Genomic DNA, 19,375 nt, shown 5'->3' with positions numbered 1-19,375 from the left:
ATGGAGTTTAGTTTGGGATCTTAAATAATATCAAAAGGTAATTATTCACTCCATAAAGGTATTTAAAGTAGAAAATAACATAATAATCTGTCATAAGAAAGCTAAAGTATTTAATTAGTGCTGACAATTTATTTAAATCTATTAGCATCTTCTTGTCATGATTCTTTTGTAACCAATGCCACATACTGAAGATCAGAGTTTACTCTAAATCTCTGATCACAGATAATAAAAATTTAAAAATTATCTTACTATTTGATGTAGCTAAGAATATTTTCATAACAATTCTTAATCCTTTCAGTATTAGTGGTTTTTTTCTTCATCTCTCCTTATAATAAATGCACTTCACAAAAAAGCAAACAGATGATAAAAAGTTATTCTGACTTTGGGCCAGCAGATGGTATAGTGGTTAAAACAATGGATTCCACATGGCAGACTCTACAGTTCGAGTTTGAGACCAGGTGGCTTGAAAAACATGCCAGTTGTGAGTATGTGTGCCTAAAATCCTAAGAGCAGGATGGAGGAGAAGGGATTACAGCATAGCCATTCACCCCTGAAGAGGTGATGTCTCACTTCTCTCCCCACCCCCACCCCCCCAACCCTCCGGCAATGCACACATACCCGGTTGGCAAGAATCCAAAAAGAGAAAAAAAAATAGTTATTTTGACTTCCAGACATTTACTGTCATTGGTTAAAAAACAGAAGATAATTTAAATTATCTTCAATAATTCTATCTCTTCAAGTCTGCATAGCTAAGAATACAAAGCTCCTCCTGTTCTCATTCCCTGTAACTAAGTCAGTATTGTAGTCCTGTTTCAAATAAATGTTTTTTCATTTTAATTTTTGTCAGAGGGCATATGTGATCACCAGAGAGAGACAGAGGGAGAAAAAGGAAGCATATCCCCCAGTGGTATACGGTCATACCATAATCCCTTCTCCACTTTCCTATCCTGTTGGAATTTTGGACATGCCAACACGTGTCTGGCATGTTTTTCAAGCTGCCAGGTCTGTGATTTTAACCATGTGGTGAGCCTTGTGAGACCCAGCTCCCTTAACTTCCAGGCTATGAGACTGGCCCCATATTTTCTAATATTAAAAAACCATATATGTAGGGAACCAGCAGTTAGCGTAATGGCTATGTCGCTGGACTCCCACATAGTCAATCGCGGTTCACATCCCGGACCCGGTGGCTTAAAACTCACACCAGGTGCGTGTGCGTGCGTGCCCAAGATCCCGAGAGGAGAATGGAGGAGAAGGGATTGAGGCGTGACCATCCCCCTTGGGGGGTGATTTCTTGCTTTCTGTCTCTATGTCTCTGTCTGTCTGTCGGGCGAGCACAGGTACCCTATAGCGAAAACCTCTCCAAAAAAAAAAAAGCCATATATGTAAAGCCTAATGTTAAGTGATTGTGCATCTAAATTGAACAGGAATGAGACAAACTGTAACCTTGTAGACAGGCCAAACATCACAGTTCCATTCCTTAATAAAAGTATCTGCCTGACATTTTGTTAAAAATTATGCTAGTATCAAGTTTTTCTCCTTGTCTAGTAGACACTGGTATTATCCACTAGAAGCTAAGACATGTATAACTCTGAAAGTTATACATTCAGGTACAGAATACACTAATTCACAAAGAGCTGGCACAAGGACAAAATTCAAGCATGGTATCTGATCTTGTGTCACGCTCTTCATAAAAGTACAACGCAGTCGTTGTTTCATCAGTTTTCAAGTCAGCACACATCCAAAACGACAAAAGTGCTACTATCATGACTGCAAGCATTCCAAGTCCAATTCACATTTATATTAATTAATACAAGAACAGAAGTTTCCATTCTCATATCCATTTTGAGGAAGGGAAGGTTCAGGAAAGAATGCAAAATGCCCTTAGATTCAAGGCTATCTCAGTTCTCTGACACTAAATTGTACAGATTTCCATTTATTGAACTATTATTTATTGAGACTCTATGATAGGTTCAGTTCTTTACAGGTCATACTTTGATTTTTGGATAGACCTGATATTATTAAACAAGCAACTCATGAGCTGAGAGATAACAAATAAAGTATTTTGAGTTATTCACTATAAACCTTTTAAAAGTCTGCCTCCCAACAAGTGAAGAGAGTTTTGAAGTCAAACAGACTTGAGTTAAAATTCCAAGGTGCCGTTTTATAGCTACATATTGGGTGAATTATTTAACTTTTTAAAATCTGTTTCCACATCTCTGAAATATGATTAAGAATATGCTGACTTCAAAGGCTGATGTGAAAACAAAAAAAGATAATTTAGAAGTTCTTTGCAGTTATTTTTTTCATTCAACATAACCTGCCTATATAGCTCTAGAGAGCTTTAGTTCACCAGTTTTTAATAGCTACCTTGAATTCCAATCTATGGAATTTATTTATTAAATCCTGTTTGAGGAACATTTGAGTTCTTTTCAGTTTTTGTACAAAAACAAACATCCTCATAGCTACATTTCTGCCTACTCAGGCGAACATTTCTGTAGAAACAATTCATTGAGAAGAACTGGGGAATTTCCCACATTTCTCATTAATAGATACTAAGTGCCAGATTATTTTCCAAATAGATTGTGCTAATTTATCAACTATTAAGAAAACTCTTCAGTTTAAAATCATAAAATAACCAGACCCACCTATATATTCTAGTTTTAGAAGAGCATTTTCCCTGTCACCAACTTCTACAAAACTTACATTAAAAGGAAAAGATTTAAGTATGGTTAAATGGCAACTAAAATGTTCAGATTTCATTACATTTCATCTTACTGTATATTAAAATCTTAAAAAAAAATAGAAGCAGCATGTGACAATTTAAGTTTTTAAAAACCCAAGGCAAAAGTTCTGTAACACCCGATTATCACACAGCAGGTGGCAGGGGAAGGAGGAAAGTAGGAGCAAAGAAAGAAACAACCAAATAATACAAAAGGCAACACAAAATGTATAATTATAGGTTAGTACCAAAACAAGTAAAAAAATAACTCTAGTACTTACTCATGTGTTTAAAGGAGGTCATGGGGAAACTACTGAAACAATCCTGTTTAGGCAACTACTTTGGATATATTAAAATACTACCTTTCACAAAGAGTACCATTAAATACAACTGTAAATATCCTTCAACTATATTGTTATAATACTGCTGCAAATAAAACCCCTGTTATAATAAATTCTAAGAAATATAAGTTGATTTTAAAATTCTAATCCAAAATTTACTGTCAGTGAAAATAAAGATGATAGAGTAAAAATCATTTAATCAAATGAGCTCTTCTTAAAGAAAAGAAAATGATGCAGACAGAAATGAAAAGTTTCCTAGGAACAGGGTGTAAGGACACATTTCTTCAGCTTTCAAGGTCAAAGTCCACTCTATATTTAAGTTATGCTTTCAACTTACTTAAATTTTTCATTCTGTATTTGTGAAAGAAAGTAAAAGATGAATGCTTAATTCAGTACTCAAATTTTAAAATAAAACTTTAAATGAAGGCAATTTTGCTAAAAAATTTTTTGCTCCGAAACATAATATAAGTCAAATCTACATTTGGAGATAAAGGCAATAGCTATAGAGATAAAAGGTTAACAAAAGAATTCATATTTTGCTGAAATATAAATCTCTAAATAAATAAATATAAAACGTTACCTGGATATCTTGCAGGCAAATTTCATGAGCATCTAAAGAACACTGTAGTCTTGGTTCAAGTAGTTTCTTCAAATTGCCTATTGGCTCATTGATGTCTATGGCCTGGCTTACACATTCAGCTGGGGTGTAGGTCTGTTCCACAATGCTAAATGTTAAAGGATATGAAGGTTAACAATAACACTCTTTACACTAGATATTAAAGTAATAATATGTTCAAAATAAAATTCAGTATCACCATATTTCTGGTCTTTGAAAACTCATTTCTACATAGATATTACAGTAGGTTCATCACCAAGTAGTGCTGCCGAACTGAACACATGATTTCATGGAAAAATGATAGCTTGAAATTTAAAGCACCTTTGAAAATATGCCTTATTATGTGTATGCATATATATGTGTGTGTGTAATATATACATTTAAATATTGCACACATGATTTTTATGGTGAAATGCTTGCATTTATATTACCTTTTAAAGTTATTTTGAAGAATTTTAGGCTCAGAGAGGAGAATAAAATGTCTATTCAAAATCTGTATACCCTATCTATTATCAATTTTCCTTTCTAACATGGATACAATTTAATATACTAAATTAATAAGTTGTAAAAATATGTTAAATAACTTACTTTGATTTTATCTGTACACTATTGCTTATAATCATCACAACTCTGCATTAAAAGAAAAGATTCATATTTTTCCTCAAAACCCTCTTTTGTATTGTTACTTTATAGTTTGAATTCTATGGAACAGTAAGTTCCTTTACACTTACAATCTTTGGTAAGTAATTCTACATATTTCTTGTTATTCTTTATATGGACCAAACAAAAGACAGACACTAGCACTATTTCCTATATTGAAGAATCTGAAATTTAACTATGTTTCACATGATAAACTTAAGTATGATTTAAATTCCATTTGCATTTGTCAAAACAGTATGTATTAAAAAATTTGTCAGGGGCGAGCAGGTGGTATGGTGGTTAGAGCACTAGGCCCACCACGGTTTGAGTCCCAGACCTGGCAGCTTGCTTTCTCACTTTCTCTCTCTCTCGTGAGCTCATGTAACCTATAGCAAATTTTAAAATAATAATAAAGAAAATTAAATAAATATTCTTACTTTATAGTTTGAATTCTATGGAACAGTAAGTTCCTTTACACTTACAATCTTTGGTAAGTAATTCTACATATTTCTTGTTATTCTTTATATGGACCAAACAAAAGACAGACACTAGCACTATTTCCTATATTGAAGAATCTGAAATTTAACTATGTTTCACATGATAAACTTAAGTATGATTTAAATTCCATTTGCATTTGTCAAAACAGTATGTATTAAAAAATTTGTCAGGGGCGAGCAGGTGGTATGGTGGTTAGAGCACTAGGCCCACCACGGTTTGAGTCCCAGACCTGGCAGCTTGCTTTCTCACTTTCTCTCTCTCTCGTGAGCTCATGTAACCTATAGCAAATTTTAAAATAATAATAAAGAAAATTAAATAAATATTCTTAAAAACAAACACAAAGACCCTGGGAGGTTTCATACAAAATTCTGAATTACTAACTTCTCTTGAAAAAAATGTAGATGATTTCACATCACTAGGCCTAAGTTCCTGCATAGTAACAATCTGCTCCAGCTGGGCGTTAACTACTAACTGCCTCCTTTATACAAGTCAACATAAGAACTACTGACTTCTTACCTAGATTTCCAGAAAAGGCCAGATCTAAACACTTTGGGCTCTGTGGACCATTTGTGCCAAGTATGCACAAATTTAAGGGCTCCCAGTGATCCTTACCTCCTAATATCTATCTACACCCTTTTATAGTTTCTTTTCACATGGTAAATGAGTTGACTGTGTCACCAAAAGACTAAGGCAGAAGAGATATATAATCACCTCATAGACAAGGACATTTAAACAGACACTGTGCCTTCCATTCTGGTAGTCTGTCTTTCAGACAAGGTTGCTTTAGGGGAAGCCAGAACAATGCCATTAAGCAGCCCCAGAGGGAAGCCCATGTACTAAAAAACTGAGAGGTGCTGCCAACAGTTTCATGCATGATCTGGTAAGCAGATACTCTAAACCCCAGTCAAGACTGCAAACTCATGAAAGATCCTGAGCCAAAACTACCTAAATAAACTGCTTCCAAGTTTCTGACCCTGAGAAACTACATGCAATAATAAATGCTGTTAAGTTTTTGAGTAATTTGTTATATAGATACACACACATACACACAGAAATCATGCATTCTCTCCTTCCTTCTGCTGGAGGAAAAAAACAAAAACAAAAACAAAAAAACAACATAATCAAACATTTTGAAAAGCTCTATTAAAAACTTAGGGGTTTTAGGGCCGGCAGGTGGCATGTTGGTTAAGGGCATTGGACTCCCACATGGCCAATTGCTGTTTGAGTCCCAGACCTGGCAGCTTACTTTCTCACTTTCCTTCTCTCTCTCTGTCCCTCTCTGGTCAAATTAAAAATAAATAAATACATAAAGTTAAATAAAATAATTCTTTAAAAAAAAAAAAAGGGACCAGCAGTTAGCACAATGGCTATGTCACTGGACTCCCACGTAGTCAACCGCTGTTTGCATCCTGGACCTGGGGCGCCGGCTGCGTGTGCGTGTATGCCCAATAATCTTCAAATAAAAGCAGAGAGGGCAAGTAGAAGAAGGAAGTAATATTCATAAGTAAAAACTCACGCTGGGCATGTGTGTTTGTGTGCCCAAAATCCCAAGAGGAGAATGGAGAAGGGATTGCGGCATGGGCATCCCCCCTGGGGCAGTGATTTCTTGCTTTCTGTCTCTGTCTCTGTCGGTCTGTCTGTCTGGCGAGCACATGCGCCCTATAGCAAAAAACTCTCCAAAAAAAATACAACTTAGGGGTTTTAATCTCACCTGTACTCTCAACACTCAGTATCCTACTCAGCCTTATTCTGCCTGGTCTCACTGTAGTTATTCTAAACTTTGTTACTCCACAGAGGTTCTCCACTATTGTTCAGTGCTTTTCACTTTCAGTGTATTATTTCATCTCCTGTTTTACAGCTTAAAATAGGGACCTGAGTGATTACCTTCCTTCTTGATGACTTTCAAATCTATATTTCTACCTATTTTACATTTTCTCCTTCGATTCTGAATTCATCACTGGTCTACTTTCAAATAAATAATATTCCATATTATTCCAAGAACTAACATCTTTTACCACACTTTATACTGAGTACAACACACGTAATTACTCATATACCTGTCTCAAGTATAATGTGGTTTCAGTAAGGATAGCTAAGTATCTCATTTACTCATATATTCTTGATAGTTACTAGTTTATAAGTAGTTACTTATAAATATTTGTTAAATTAGTTCAGGTTGAATTAAACACTTTCTGAAATAAAAATAACCATCACTGAGGAAAGAAATCAAGTAGTGGCCTAAGGGAACAAACTATTATAAACCAACTTCTGGATCATAAATTACACTTATTATTGACTTTAAGATTTTTTTTCCCTCTCAGCTACAAACCTAAATCTGAGTGGGGGGAAAAAGCACCATATTATCCCTTAAACTGCTGAGATCAGTTAAAAAGAAAAAGCCCCAAATAACCATGGCGTGATTCCCGATTTTAACTAGATATATAATATAAAATGTGATTAATTTCAGAATATACCAACCTTTCTTCTGTGCACTCTGGTTTCTCTGTTCCATCAATCTCAATTTCTATTAACTCCTCTGCTTCTCTTTTAGTCATGGTTGAAATACTTCAAAAAATCCGTCCTGTAAGAGTTAAAGACTTAGAAACTATCTGCATAAATAGAACTGACATGTAAGAAGAGACAGAATTCAAATAAAAGCAGGGAGGGTAAACAGAAGGACGTAATCTTCATAAGTAAATCTATGCGATTCAAATGACATTTATAAACTAGTTTTTGTTTGAATGCTATTTAAATTAACCTAAGACAATTTCATCATTGTTACTGGATTTATTGAAATTTTTCCCAATCTCTGTCAATAAATAAATTCAAATTACTTCAAAATCAAGTGAAGGCTAAAACTTGTACCTTTTTAGCAGAATTTACTTGAAAGCACTATAGTGATAGAATGATATAAATTAATCATAGCTAGGATTTGTTTTACAATTTGTATCTTATAAATCCAAGTACACTATTCTAAAACAGCAAAGCAACAAACTATAGATATGCACACTATCACATTGCTTACACACTAAATTTTTTTTATTTTTTCAGATGTGGTTTTATTTTAAACAAACCACTACTTCAGTTTCAATGATCTCATGTAAAATTACTTACTGCTTTAAATGGCCATTGATTAAAAATAAATCATTATAATTTTTAAAATGCTAAGTAATGCATAAACAGCTACATAAGAGAAAGTCTATAGAAAGTATGAGAAAAAAAAAACTGCACATGGACTTCAGGGGTTTTTTTGGCACCAAAATAAACTTGTACTTTAATTCTTTTACATCAAATTTTTTCAAGTCCCCTTGAATAGTGGTATTTTTCTGTAGCCATTTTCAAGGTATTAATGCTGAAAATTCCAGATTCTATTATTAACTACCTCGCTGTAGGTCAATGAATTAGTATTTGGACTTCATATCTAGTCTTAGTCCACAGCACCCTTAAAGTTTTCTAAGTTTACTATCACATCTAAAAAAGGTGTGTATGTCATTTATGAGGACTGTTACCCTAAATTTGGTATTCCATCATGTGCAAAGAATCCATGCTTCTCTAAGACTTGACAAAATGAAGAATTCACAAATTCACCCTTACTGACAATAAGCATTTACTGAGGCCAGGCACTGCATTCAAATGCTTTACACAGAACAATCTTATTTTGAGCCCATGCTTACATGAACACGATCTAGAGGTTAGCAAGGCTGAGCTCCCTATGGCTCCATAATGTCACACTTCCAAGTGTACTGTATCAATATAAGTGGGGCTGAACCATGGGTTATTCAGAGACACGCTCTGTCTTACATATACTAGTACAGGAGCCCCCATGATCTCTTACCTGGAATACTGCCAATGTTCCTAACAAGGTTCCCTGTGTCCACTCTCGCTCCTCTACAGTCTATTCTCAGTCACACGAGTCAGTGTTATCTTTTTTAAAACTAGAATCAGATCAGAATAATTCTTCAACAGGTAAGTCACAGTAAAATCTAAAGACTACAATGGCCAACAAGGTCCTACATGATCAACCCTCCACCCCACCCCATAATCACTGACTCTCTATCTCACAGATGCTTAACCTTGCGTAGTCCTCTCCTATAGCCTTTGGCCTTACTGTTCAGTCTGCCTGTAACCTACCTCCCCTTAAAATCCTGTTGACCAAATCCCTTGGCTCTGAAGTGTCTACTGGAATCTCACCCTTCCAGAAGACATTCCTTATCCACCTTCATTTAATTCTGTAATTTGTCTCTTATCTCTTCATTCTTTCCTTATTTGTAGCACTTGCCCTTTATATATTATGTCATTAGTTTATTATATTTACTGTCTTCCTCTATTCAATTGTCACCAAAGTGTAAAGATCAAAACTATCCAAAAGTGACCATAGGAACTTTTTTTTTTTTTTTAGTTTTTGCTATAGGGTGCATATGCTTGCCAGAGAGAGATAAAAGGGAGAGTGAGAAACCACCCTTCCCCACCCCCCCCGGGGGGATGGGCATACTGCAATCCCTTCTCTAAGGGTTTCGGGCACAGGTGCATGACCTGACTGATTATTCAAGCCTCCAAGTGAACTAGTGAACTATTCCAGCTTCTTGAAGTGGGAGGGACCTTACCAGTCTAAATTCATCAAGGAACTGAGGTCTCTACAGTAGAAAGAAAAATAACACAGGCGGTCAGCAGGTGACATGGTAGTTAAGGCACTGACTTCCCCCATGGCAAACTGCACTTTGAGTCTGATCAGGAGGCTTGAAAATCACAGGAGGTGCATGGGCATACATGCCCCAAATCCTGAGAGAAGAATGGAGGACAAGGGATTGTGGTGTGGCCATCCCCCCGGGGAATGATCTCTCTCTCTCTCTCTCTCTTCCCTCTCCCTCCCACCCCACTCCCCCCAAAATTAAAATAAAGTCACAGAATCTGTGGATATGTTAGGATACAAGACAAAATGGAACTAAAGGTGCAGAAGTATTTAATGTTGCTAATTGGGAGATCTAAAAATACAGATGTTATCCTGGATTATCTAGGTGGGTCCAATAACAATCACATGGGTCATTATGAGTGGAAGGAGTATGTCAGAATGATTCAAATATAAGACAGACTCCACTGCTCAGCTGTGACTGGCCTGAAGATGGAGTAAAGGAGTAACACGTTAAGGAATGAAGTAGAGCTTAAAAGAGAGAAAAGGAGCAGATTCTCTCTAAGAGGTTCTAGGCCAGGCACAGCCCTCCCCAAACCTGATTTTAGCCAAGAGAGACCTATTTCAGACTTCTTATTTCCAGAAATTTAAGACAATAAATTGGTGCTTTTGAGCCACTCTAATTGCAGTAATTTATTACATTAGCTCTAGGATACCCATATAATCTCCCTTTCCACTTTACAAAAGGCTGTAACACTCTTCAAGTCCCAACATTTCCAACTACTGCGTAGCTGCCTTTTTTTTTTTTTTTTTTTTTTTGAGAGAGAGAGAGAGATTTTTGCTATAGGGCACGTGTGTTTGCTAGAAAAAGAGAGACAAAGCAAGAAATCACCCCTGCGCACACAGGGAGGATGGCCACACCACAATCCCTTCTCCTCTATATCCTCTTGGGATTTTGGGCACACACACATGCCTGGCGTGAGTTTTAAGCTGCCAGATCTGGGACTTAAACCACAGTCAACCATGTGGGAGTCCTGGAACTGGAGACTTGTTTTCCTCACTTCCCCTCTGTTTGTCTCTCTCTGGTCAAATTTAAAAATAATAATAATAAATAAGATTTAATAAAGTCGTTCTTTAAAAAAAAAAACCTGTTCCTTAATTGGTGATGTGTAAAATTGGGGAATTCATCCCAATGCTAGCACAAAACAGGTGGTGACTCAGTAGGGAATTACTTCATAGAAGGATAAGTTTCACAAGGGCAGGGATATTTGCTCACAGATGTATACAAAGTATGTTGAGCACTGCTTCACCCTTAATAGGCACTCAATTACTATATGCTGGATAAATGACTATTTCATTCCATACAAACTGAACTCGAGGTGCCTTAAACATTTAAACTGTAAAACTAATATGAAAAAAGTGGTAGGGACTTTTTATGGGTTAAGGATGAAGCAAGCAAGACTCCATCTTGGAGGAGCGTCTTCATTATAAACTGTTAAATTCCTATGACTAATAACTCAGGGATGACAGCAGCTACAGGATAACCTGAAAACCTTGGGTGGGTTAGTAATTTGAATAGATTAGTACCTTGAATGGATTAGTACCTTGAATGGACTGGTACCTTGAATAGATTAGATCTCCTGCTTCTCTGACTACTCCCTTTGACGCTGTGTATGGCAGGATCTGAGCCCAATCTCTACCCCCTAGACCGCCCATTCCCCAATTCCCCCATCAAAGACTATGTCTAACCCCCAATGGGGCAGGAGATTTTGAGTGTTAACTCCTCCACACCCACTGACATAATAAACAGTTCTCCTAATCTCTGCCAGTGCTGCTTTCCATTCCTCAGTGTCTGGTTTTCTTCAACAAGGAGAGAAAAGGATATCTTGGCACCAGCAGATGGCACAGTGGTTATGTCACTGGACTCCCACATAGCCAACTGTGGTTCAAGTCTTGGACAGGGTGGTTTGAAACTCACTCTGGGTATATGTGAGTGCATACACAAGATTCTGGGAGGAGAATGGAGAAGGGACTATGCTGTCGCTACCTCCCCTGGGGAGTAATTTCACTTTCCCTCTCAATGTCTACATTTCCACCTCCGGCTTGGCTCCCTTTTTTTTTTTTTTTTTTTTTTGAGAGAGAGAGAGAGATTTTTGCTATAGGGCACGTGTGTTTGCTAGAAAAAGAGAGACAAAGCAAGAAATCACCCCTGCGCACACAGGGAGGATGGCCACACCACAATCCCTTCTCCTCTATATCCTCTTGGGATTTTGGGCACACACACATGCCTGGCGTGAGTTTTAAGCTGCCAGATCTGGGACTTAAACCACAGTCAACCATGTGGGAGTCCTGGAACTGGAGACTTGTTTTCCTCACTTCCCCTCTGTTTGTCTCTCTCTGGTCAAATTTAAAAATAATAATAATAAATAAGATTTAATAAAGTCGTTCTTTAAAAAAAAAAACCTGTTCCTTAATTGGTGATGTGTAAAATTGGGGAATTCATCCCAATGCTAGCACAAAACAGGTGGTGACTCAGTAGGGAATTACTTCATAGAAGGATAAGTTTCACAAGGGCAGGGATATTTGCTCACAGATGTATACAAAGTATGTTGAGCACTGCTTCACCCTTAATAGGCACTCAATTACTATATGCTGGATAAATGACTATTTCATTCCATACAAACTGAACTCGAGGTGCCTTAAACATTTAAACTGTAAAACTAATATGAAAAAAGTGGTAGGGACTTTTTATGGGTTAAGGATGAAGCAAGCAAGACTCCATCTTGGAGGAGCGTCTTCATTATAAACTGTTAAATTCCTATGACTAATAACTCAGGGATGACAGCAGCTACAGGATAACCTGAAAACCTTGGGTGGGTTAGTAATTTGAATAGATTAGTACCTTGAATGGATTAGTACCTTGAATGGACTGGTACCTTGAATAGATTAGATCTCCTGCTTCTCTGACTACTCCCTTTGACGCTGTGTATGGCAGGATCTGAGCCCAATCTCTACCCCCTAGACCGCCCATTCCCCAATTCCCCCATCAAAGACTATGTCTAACCCCCAATGGGGCAGGAGATTTTGAGTGTTAACTCCTCCACACCCACTGACATAATAAACAGTTCTCCTAATCTCTGCCAGTGCTGCTTTCCATTCCTCAGTGTCTGGTTTTCTTCAACAAGGAGAGAAAAGGATATCTTGGCACCAGCAGATGGCACAGTGGTTATGTCACTGGACTCCCACATAGCCAACTGTGGTTCAAGTCTTGGACAGGGTGGTTTGAAACTCACTCTGGGTATATGTGAGTGCATACACAAGATTCTGGGAGGAGAATGGAGAAGGGACTATGCTGTCGCTACCTCCCCTGGGGAGTAATTTCACTTTCCCTCTCAATGTCTCTTTTCCTCACTTCCCCTCTGTTTGTCTCTCTCTGGTCAAATTTAAAAATAATAATAATAAATAAGATTTAATAAAGTCGTTCTTTAAAAAAAAAAACCTGTTCCTTAATTGGTGATGTGTAAAATTGGGGAATTCATCCCAATGCTAGCACAAAACAGGTGGTGACTCAGTAGGGAATTACTTCATAGAAGGATAAGTTTCACAAGGGCAGGGATATTTGCTCACAGATGTATACAAAGTATGTTGAGCACTGCTTCACCCTTAATAGGCACTCAATTACTATATGCTGGATAAATGACTATTTCATTCCATACAAACTGAACTCGAGGTGCCTTAAACATTTAAACTGTAAAACTAATATGAAAAAAGTGGTAGGGACTTTTTATGGGTTAAGGATGAAGCAAGCAAGACTCCATCTTGGAGGAGCGTCTTCATTATAAACTGTTAAATTCCTATGACTAATAACTCAGGGATGACAGCAGCTACAGGATAACCTGAAAACCTTGGGTGGGTTAGTAATTTGAATAGATTAGTACCTTGAATGGATTAGTACCTTGAATGGACTGGTACCTTGAATAGATTAGATCTCCTGCTTCTCTGACTACTCCCTTTGACGCTGTGTATGGCAGGATCTGAGCCCAATCTCTACCCCCTAGACCGCCCATTCCCCAATTCCCCCATCAAAGACTATGTCTAACCCCCAATGGGGCAGGAGATTTTGAGTGTTAACTCCTCCACACCCACTGACATAATAAACAGTTCTCCTAATCTCTGCCAGTGCTGCTTTCCATTCCTCAGTGTCTGGTTTTCTTCAACAAGGAGAGAAAAGGATATCTTGGCACCAGCAGATGGCACAGTGGTTATGTCACTGGACTCCCACATAGCCAACTGTGGTTCAAGTCTTGGACAGGGTGGTTTGAAACTCACTCTGGGTATATGTGAGTGCATACACAAGATTCTGGGAGGAGAATGGAGAAGGGACTATGCTGTCGCTACCTCCCCTGGGGAGTAATTTCACTTTCCCTCTCAATGTCTCTCCAGCAAGTACACATGCCTTAAGGCAAAAAACTTAAAAAAAGAAAAAGAAAATACGACTTCTTAAACAAAATTTCAAAAACAATAAGAAAAAAAATTAATGGATTTGATGTTCAAACAGGCAGGCTACAGAATAGAAAAAGACATTTCCAATATCCAGAAGAAACAAAAGGTTTATAGATGGAATAAATAGGCTGGCTCCATGGGATACTCATAAGGTACTACTCAAGAGAAGTCAGATCCCACGTGGCAACATTGGTTTGAATTACTGATCTGGTAAGCCTGAAATGTGTTGAATACATGCAAGAGAGCCCAAGATCCACTGGCCTAGAGGAAGTACTGGAAGAGAGGGAATCATGGCATGACTAGACCCTATAGAGGCTACTTTTCTCTCTTTCACTCTCGTGTGTGCATACATGAACTCTACAGTGAATAAAAATATTTAAGAAAAGGGGAGCAGTCATTGGTGTGGTGGTTAGGGTAACTGCAGTCCACGTATGGCTGACTGCTAAAAATCCTGGACCCAGAGGCTTGAGAAACATGTTGGATATATGTGCATTCTCAAATTAATTGATAATGAGATGTTCAAGGAAATTTTGTTGGTGATAGCTGGACACTGGAGCCAATCCAAGTACTCATGTTAAGAAAGTATTGGGACCAGCAGTTAATGTAATGGCTATGTCGCTGGACTCCCACATAGTCGACCGCAGTTCGAGTCCTGGACCCGGTGGCTTAAACTCATGCCGGGCGCGTGTGTATGCGTGCCCAAGATCCCGAGAGAAGAATGGAGGAGAAGGGATTGCGGTGTGGCCATCTCCCCTGGGGGGTGATTTCTCGCTTTCTGTCTCTATGTCTCTCTCTGTCTGGCGAGCATACGGGCCCTACAGCAAAAACCTCTACCAAAAAAAAAAGTATCAAAAGGGCCGGCCCAGTACTCTAGTGGTTAAGGGAGCTAGATTCCCCCATGGCCAACCATAGTTTAAAACCTGACCCTGAGGGCTTGGAAAACATTCTAGGAGCAGGCATGCCCCAAATCCCAGATAGATAAATGAAGGGAAGGAATTGTGGTATGACCATGCCCCATTGGGGGAGTGGGGGTTATTTCTCCTCCATGCCCAAGTACACATGCCCTCTGGCAATTAAAAATAAGTATCCATGGAGCTAGCAGGTGGTATGGTGGTTAAGGTGCTTAACTGTCCACATGGCCAACTGCTGTTTCAGTTCTGTACCTGGTGGCTGGCTTTCTCACTTTCTCTCTGTCTTTCTCTGGCAACTGTGTGTGCCCTGTAGCAAATTAAAAATAATAATGATAAATAAAATTAAATAATTATTTTTTTAAAACAGTAGCTATAAAAGAAAATGTGTGTCTGGCTCCGTAGCCTAGTTAAGGCACATGGATTTCACATGGCTGACTGTGCAGTTGTCCTGGACCACGTGACATGAAAAATGTGTCCAAAATTCCTGTTAAGAAAAAGAGATGGAGAAGGGATTTCAATGTGACCATTTCCCATGGGGGGATGCTTTCTCCTCTACCTCTCTCTCTGACAAGTGAATGCACACTCTGGCAAAAAAAAGAAAAAAGTAGAAAACACACACACACTACAGAATTTTAGGATCAGATACAGATAATAATGTCCAAACAAAATGGACATTACTATTTTATTATTATTATTATTATAACATCCTATATAAAGCACAAAAAGCTGTTCTGTACAGAAAAAAGTGAAAAACAGTAACATTTATATAAGAATAGTATTTAAAAAGACAATCTGTTTTATTTTCAGGGCTTACAAAGAGTCTGCTCCAATTCCATAACCAATTAAATAATAATAAGAAGAATAGAAACAAATACATTAGTTCTGGGAACTTTTGGAAAATAGAAAAGCAGGGCCAGTCTGTGGCAAGTGATTTAGGCAGCTAAATACCACTTAGCCTAATGCATGGTGCAAGGCCCAAACTCAGTGACTTGAAAAATGTACTGGTGCATGTGCACATGTATGCCCAACATCCAAAGAGTAAGGTGAAGGGATTATGAAGTGGCTATTATCTCTAAGGGCTGCTTTGTCAATTTTCTTCTCTCTCTCTCTCTCTCTCTTGCTGGAGAGTGCATATACTCTATAGCAAGTAAACAAAACCAAAAGCATATGAAGTAGCCAAGGGCTGACAAACCACTCCAATGGCTTATCTACAGGGATACCTGGGGCTCCGATTAATTTAAGCATTAAAAGAAAATTTAGCCAATGATCTTCCAAAAAAGTTAGATCTCTAGAAAGTGTCAAGTAGAGAAAAAAAATAAAACCCCACACAATGGATAAAGTCACGTTATGCAGTCTCCAAATTAATCTTTCTCTTTCACTTCTCCAAACTTAGCTTAGAGCAACAATGGAAAGATTTGGAAAATAGTCCAGATCTTTTGTATAAATGCTTGAGAACAGTGTTGGCTCTTTTTCTGAAATCAAATCCCTAGGATTCTAGGTCAACACTCAAGAAAATGGATGGTAACATTAGTTGGTGCCTTTTCACCTAAAGGATGCCCTGTCTTAACTGCACACAAATACTTTACATACTTCACTGACACCCTGGTTCTTGTATCAATAGAATAAATTTAACCCTGGGTTCATAATGTTTCACAAAATGGATATTAAATAAACTCAAACTTAACTGAAAATCCAAGGAAAGGCTAATGCATCTTAAGATACAGACATGTTTAACATTTCTCTTTAGAACTATAGATAATTTGAGAATTGTCCTTCGGAATACTTTTTTCAGTTATAGGACTCTTAACAGTTTCTCCCAATACAGAACATGTAAGTACAGTCTCAAGAGTATCAACATGATCAAGTGCATATTTTCTCAAGCTAACAAGTTTGTATGAATGTGTACATATACCAATACACATATGTATATTTGCCAGAAGGTGTGAGAGACAGAGTAACAGAACATACTCCGTAATGAGATGATGCCCCAATCCTTTCTCCATTTCTCCAGATTATCAGGATTTGGGGCATGCATGCACATGTGTGTGTCCAGTGTGTCTTTTTATTCTTTTTTAGGTTCCTGCCTTAGGGTATGTACACTTATTGGAGAGACAAAAAGTAAGAGATCATTCCCCAAGTCACTTAAAAAACAAAGTCAACAGACAAAGTAGAATACATACATTTATGTAATATACACATAAAAAAAGGGAAGGATCAATTCCGCAGTACAGCAGTTATGCCCTGTGTCTAGGAATACAGATCCTACATAGCCTATCCTGGTTGGAAATTCAAATCCCAGCTGTGGGAACTTAAACCTACTGCATACATGCGCTTGCATGCCCCAAATCCTGGGGCATCAATAATAGACAAAAAAACCATTGTGGCACGACCATGCCCAATTGGGGGAGGGAAGTGCTTGCTTGCTTTTCTCTCAGAACACAGGCATCCCCAGCAATAAAATTTTTCTGGAAAAAGACAAAGCAAATATGCTAAAACATTATCAGTTTATGACCCTCAGGTGAAGGAGAGTATTCACTGTATAGGTTGTTTTGTTTTGTTTTTGTTTTTCAAACTTCCTGTAGATTTGAAATATTACAAAGAATTAAGGACGGACTAAAGTCACCTTTAATCAGCCTCCTCACAATCTCACGACATGCCTTACTTTAACATTTAGCTCAGTAATTTTGTTACTTCATGACTATACACCACTTACAAGATATGCTCCTGTATATATAACCCAGGTAAAACTGACTTAAATCCACCAAGCAACAGAGTATGTCTAAAAAGAAGCAAGTTTGGAAAGCTCGATCAAACCTTGAGAGAGAGACAGAGGCTATTCTCTTAAAGTAGCCCCTAGGGTTGGTCAATTTCTTCTGAAGCTTAAAATAACACGGTACCTAACGAAATGATCACTGCTTCATTCTTGACTTTGCTCAGGTGAACCCTTCTAAATCTCTGCTGCTTCCACGAGTCGGACCTGCGCTAATCGTGGAAACTTCTTAGAAAGTGGATTTTATTTCTAAATTACTTCTCATCAATGCAAGCTTAGGCACTGTCCTGACATTAACCTAATCAAACTGGGATTCCCTAACATCAAACACGCACGCTATGGCTTATCTTCTAGTACACACACCAAAAAAACAACTTTTAAAAGCTGGCATGCTACATTAACCCACCGTTATCCCCCAGACTGACTTCCTCGTTTCTAAGGAAAACAAAAACAAACCATACACATGAATAAACGGTTCTGGCACAAATATGAGACAATTCTTGAAAGGCAACTGGATTTGAAAAGAGTGACTCGCTGAGTTGGGCGAAGAGAGGTTCTGCATACTATTCCTCTGAAATCCCAGGGGCAGGACCATATATATCCCTTCTAAGGAGACTGAGGACCGCTGCGGACTGCCACGATCAGGCGACGAGCGGGGCAAGGAGCTCAGCAAGCGGCAAAAGCGACACCTACGGACAGGTCCCGAGGGGCGCGTTCCCCCGGGCCTCGTGCCGTCGCCTCCCGCCTCTCCCTGCACAGCTTCTCCCCCCCCCCCGCCTCTCCCAGCACAGCTTCTCCCAACCCCTCCCCACCCGGCTCCCTCGTCTCCACGAACGGAAATGGGAGTCACAGCGCCGGGGACCAGCGGAAACAAAACACAGAGGCGGCCGCGGGGGGGCCGCTGTGGGGGAAAAGGCCCCGGAACGAGGCCGGCCCGCGCGGGCCCACGCGCCCCTCCTCCCCCGCGGCCGCCCTCACCCGCTCCGATCGGCCTGTCGCCCCCGCCCGCGCTCCAGAGCCGGCTGGGAACGGCAACGACGCAGGCTCCACGTGCGCGTCCCTCCGGGTAAGACCTGCAGCTCCCACGACTTGAAGTGTGAGGCCCTCAGGCCCTTCCCGCGGAATCGGCGCCGAACAACCCCAACCCCCCTCCCGCCTCCCAGGCACCCCCGGGTCCAGGACTACAACTCCCAGCAGGGCGCGCGACACGAACCCCCTAGGCAACGGAGGCTCACGAGGCACAAGGAAGCACAACGCCCCAATCCGGTCTGTTTTACGTTCTCATTCTCCCTGTATAAACCATACACTCAACAACCCCACGGAACAGTTGTTTGATGCTCTTTCAGTGGGGACTTGAGCCAAGGGAGCGGCTACTCAAAGTGCGCATGCGTTCAGAGCAAGGTTTCCAGAAAGAAAAAAGCGGATCAAATTAGGCGAAGAAAAGATGGCGGACACTTGGCCAGAGGACCCGGAAGCACTTACCCTCCACTTCCTCCTCCTGTTTGGCTCTGTCTCACCTAGAGCCGTCCGGTCGCGCTGTCTTCGAGACGCTTCCTGTCCGGTGAGCGTCGACCGACTGAAACGGCGGCCCACAATGCATTGCGACGGCGGATAGGCGGGGGATGGGGCGGGGCCAGTGCCGGAAGTAGAACGGTGGCGGCGGCGGTGGCTCTGGCAGCTCGGGACTGAGTGCAAGGTGACTGGGAGGGGAGTTAGACCAGCCTGGCCTCTCCGGGACTCGATTCTGGGTT

General features: G+C 39.5%; 2 protein-coding genes across 10 annotated transcripts in view; one reads left to right on the top strand and one right to left on the bottom strand.

Moving 5' to 3' along the window:
• The window catches only part of GABPA (GA binding protein transcription factor subunit alpha), a 46,821-nt gene that overhangs the window by 26,350 nt on the left and 1,096 nt on the right, over positions 1 to 19,375 (bottom strand). For 3 of the 9 annotated variants that reach the window (XM_006157698.3, XM_006157690.3, XM_027775369.1), the window contains exons 2-3: positions 7,292 to 7,394; positions 3,641 to 3,785 (exon numbers count right to left, since the gene is read on the bottom strand). In XM_006157698.3, the coding sequence (XP_006157760.1) occupies positions 3,641 to 3,785; positions 7,292 to 7,368 (222 nt within the window). In that variant the 5' untranslated portion in view covers positions 7,369 to 7,394. The other 6 variants (XM_006157692.3, XM_006157691.3, XM_006157696.3 and 3 more) reach the window with 6 other exon arrangements.
• ATP5PF (ATP synthase peripheral stalk subunit F6) overlaps positions 19,265 to 19,375 on the top strand; it is an 8,456-nt gene continuing 8,345 nt past the window's right edge. The window contains exon 1 of the mRNA XM_006157700.3: positions 19,265 to 19,320. The gene's annotated coding sequence lies outside the window, so the exon portion shown is untranslated. The remainder of the gene's footprint in view (positions 19,321 to 19,375) is intronic.

Source organism: Tupaia chinensis, unplaced genomic scaffold (assembly GCF_000334495.1).
Source record: "Tupaia chinensis unplaced genomic scaffold, TupChi_1.0 Scaffold000557_1, whole genome shotgun sequence".
Classification (NCBI taxonomy): Eukaryota; Metazoa; Chordata; class Mammalia; order Scandentia; family Tupaiidae; genus Tupaia; species Tupaia belangeri.
This window is presented reverse-complemented; position numbering and strand designations above follow the sequence as displayed.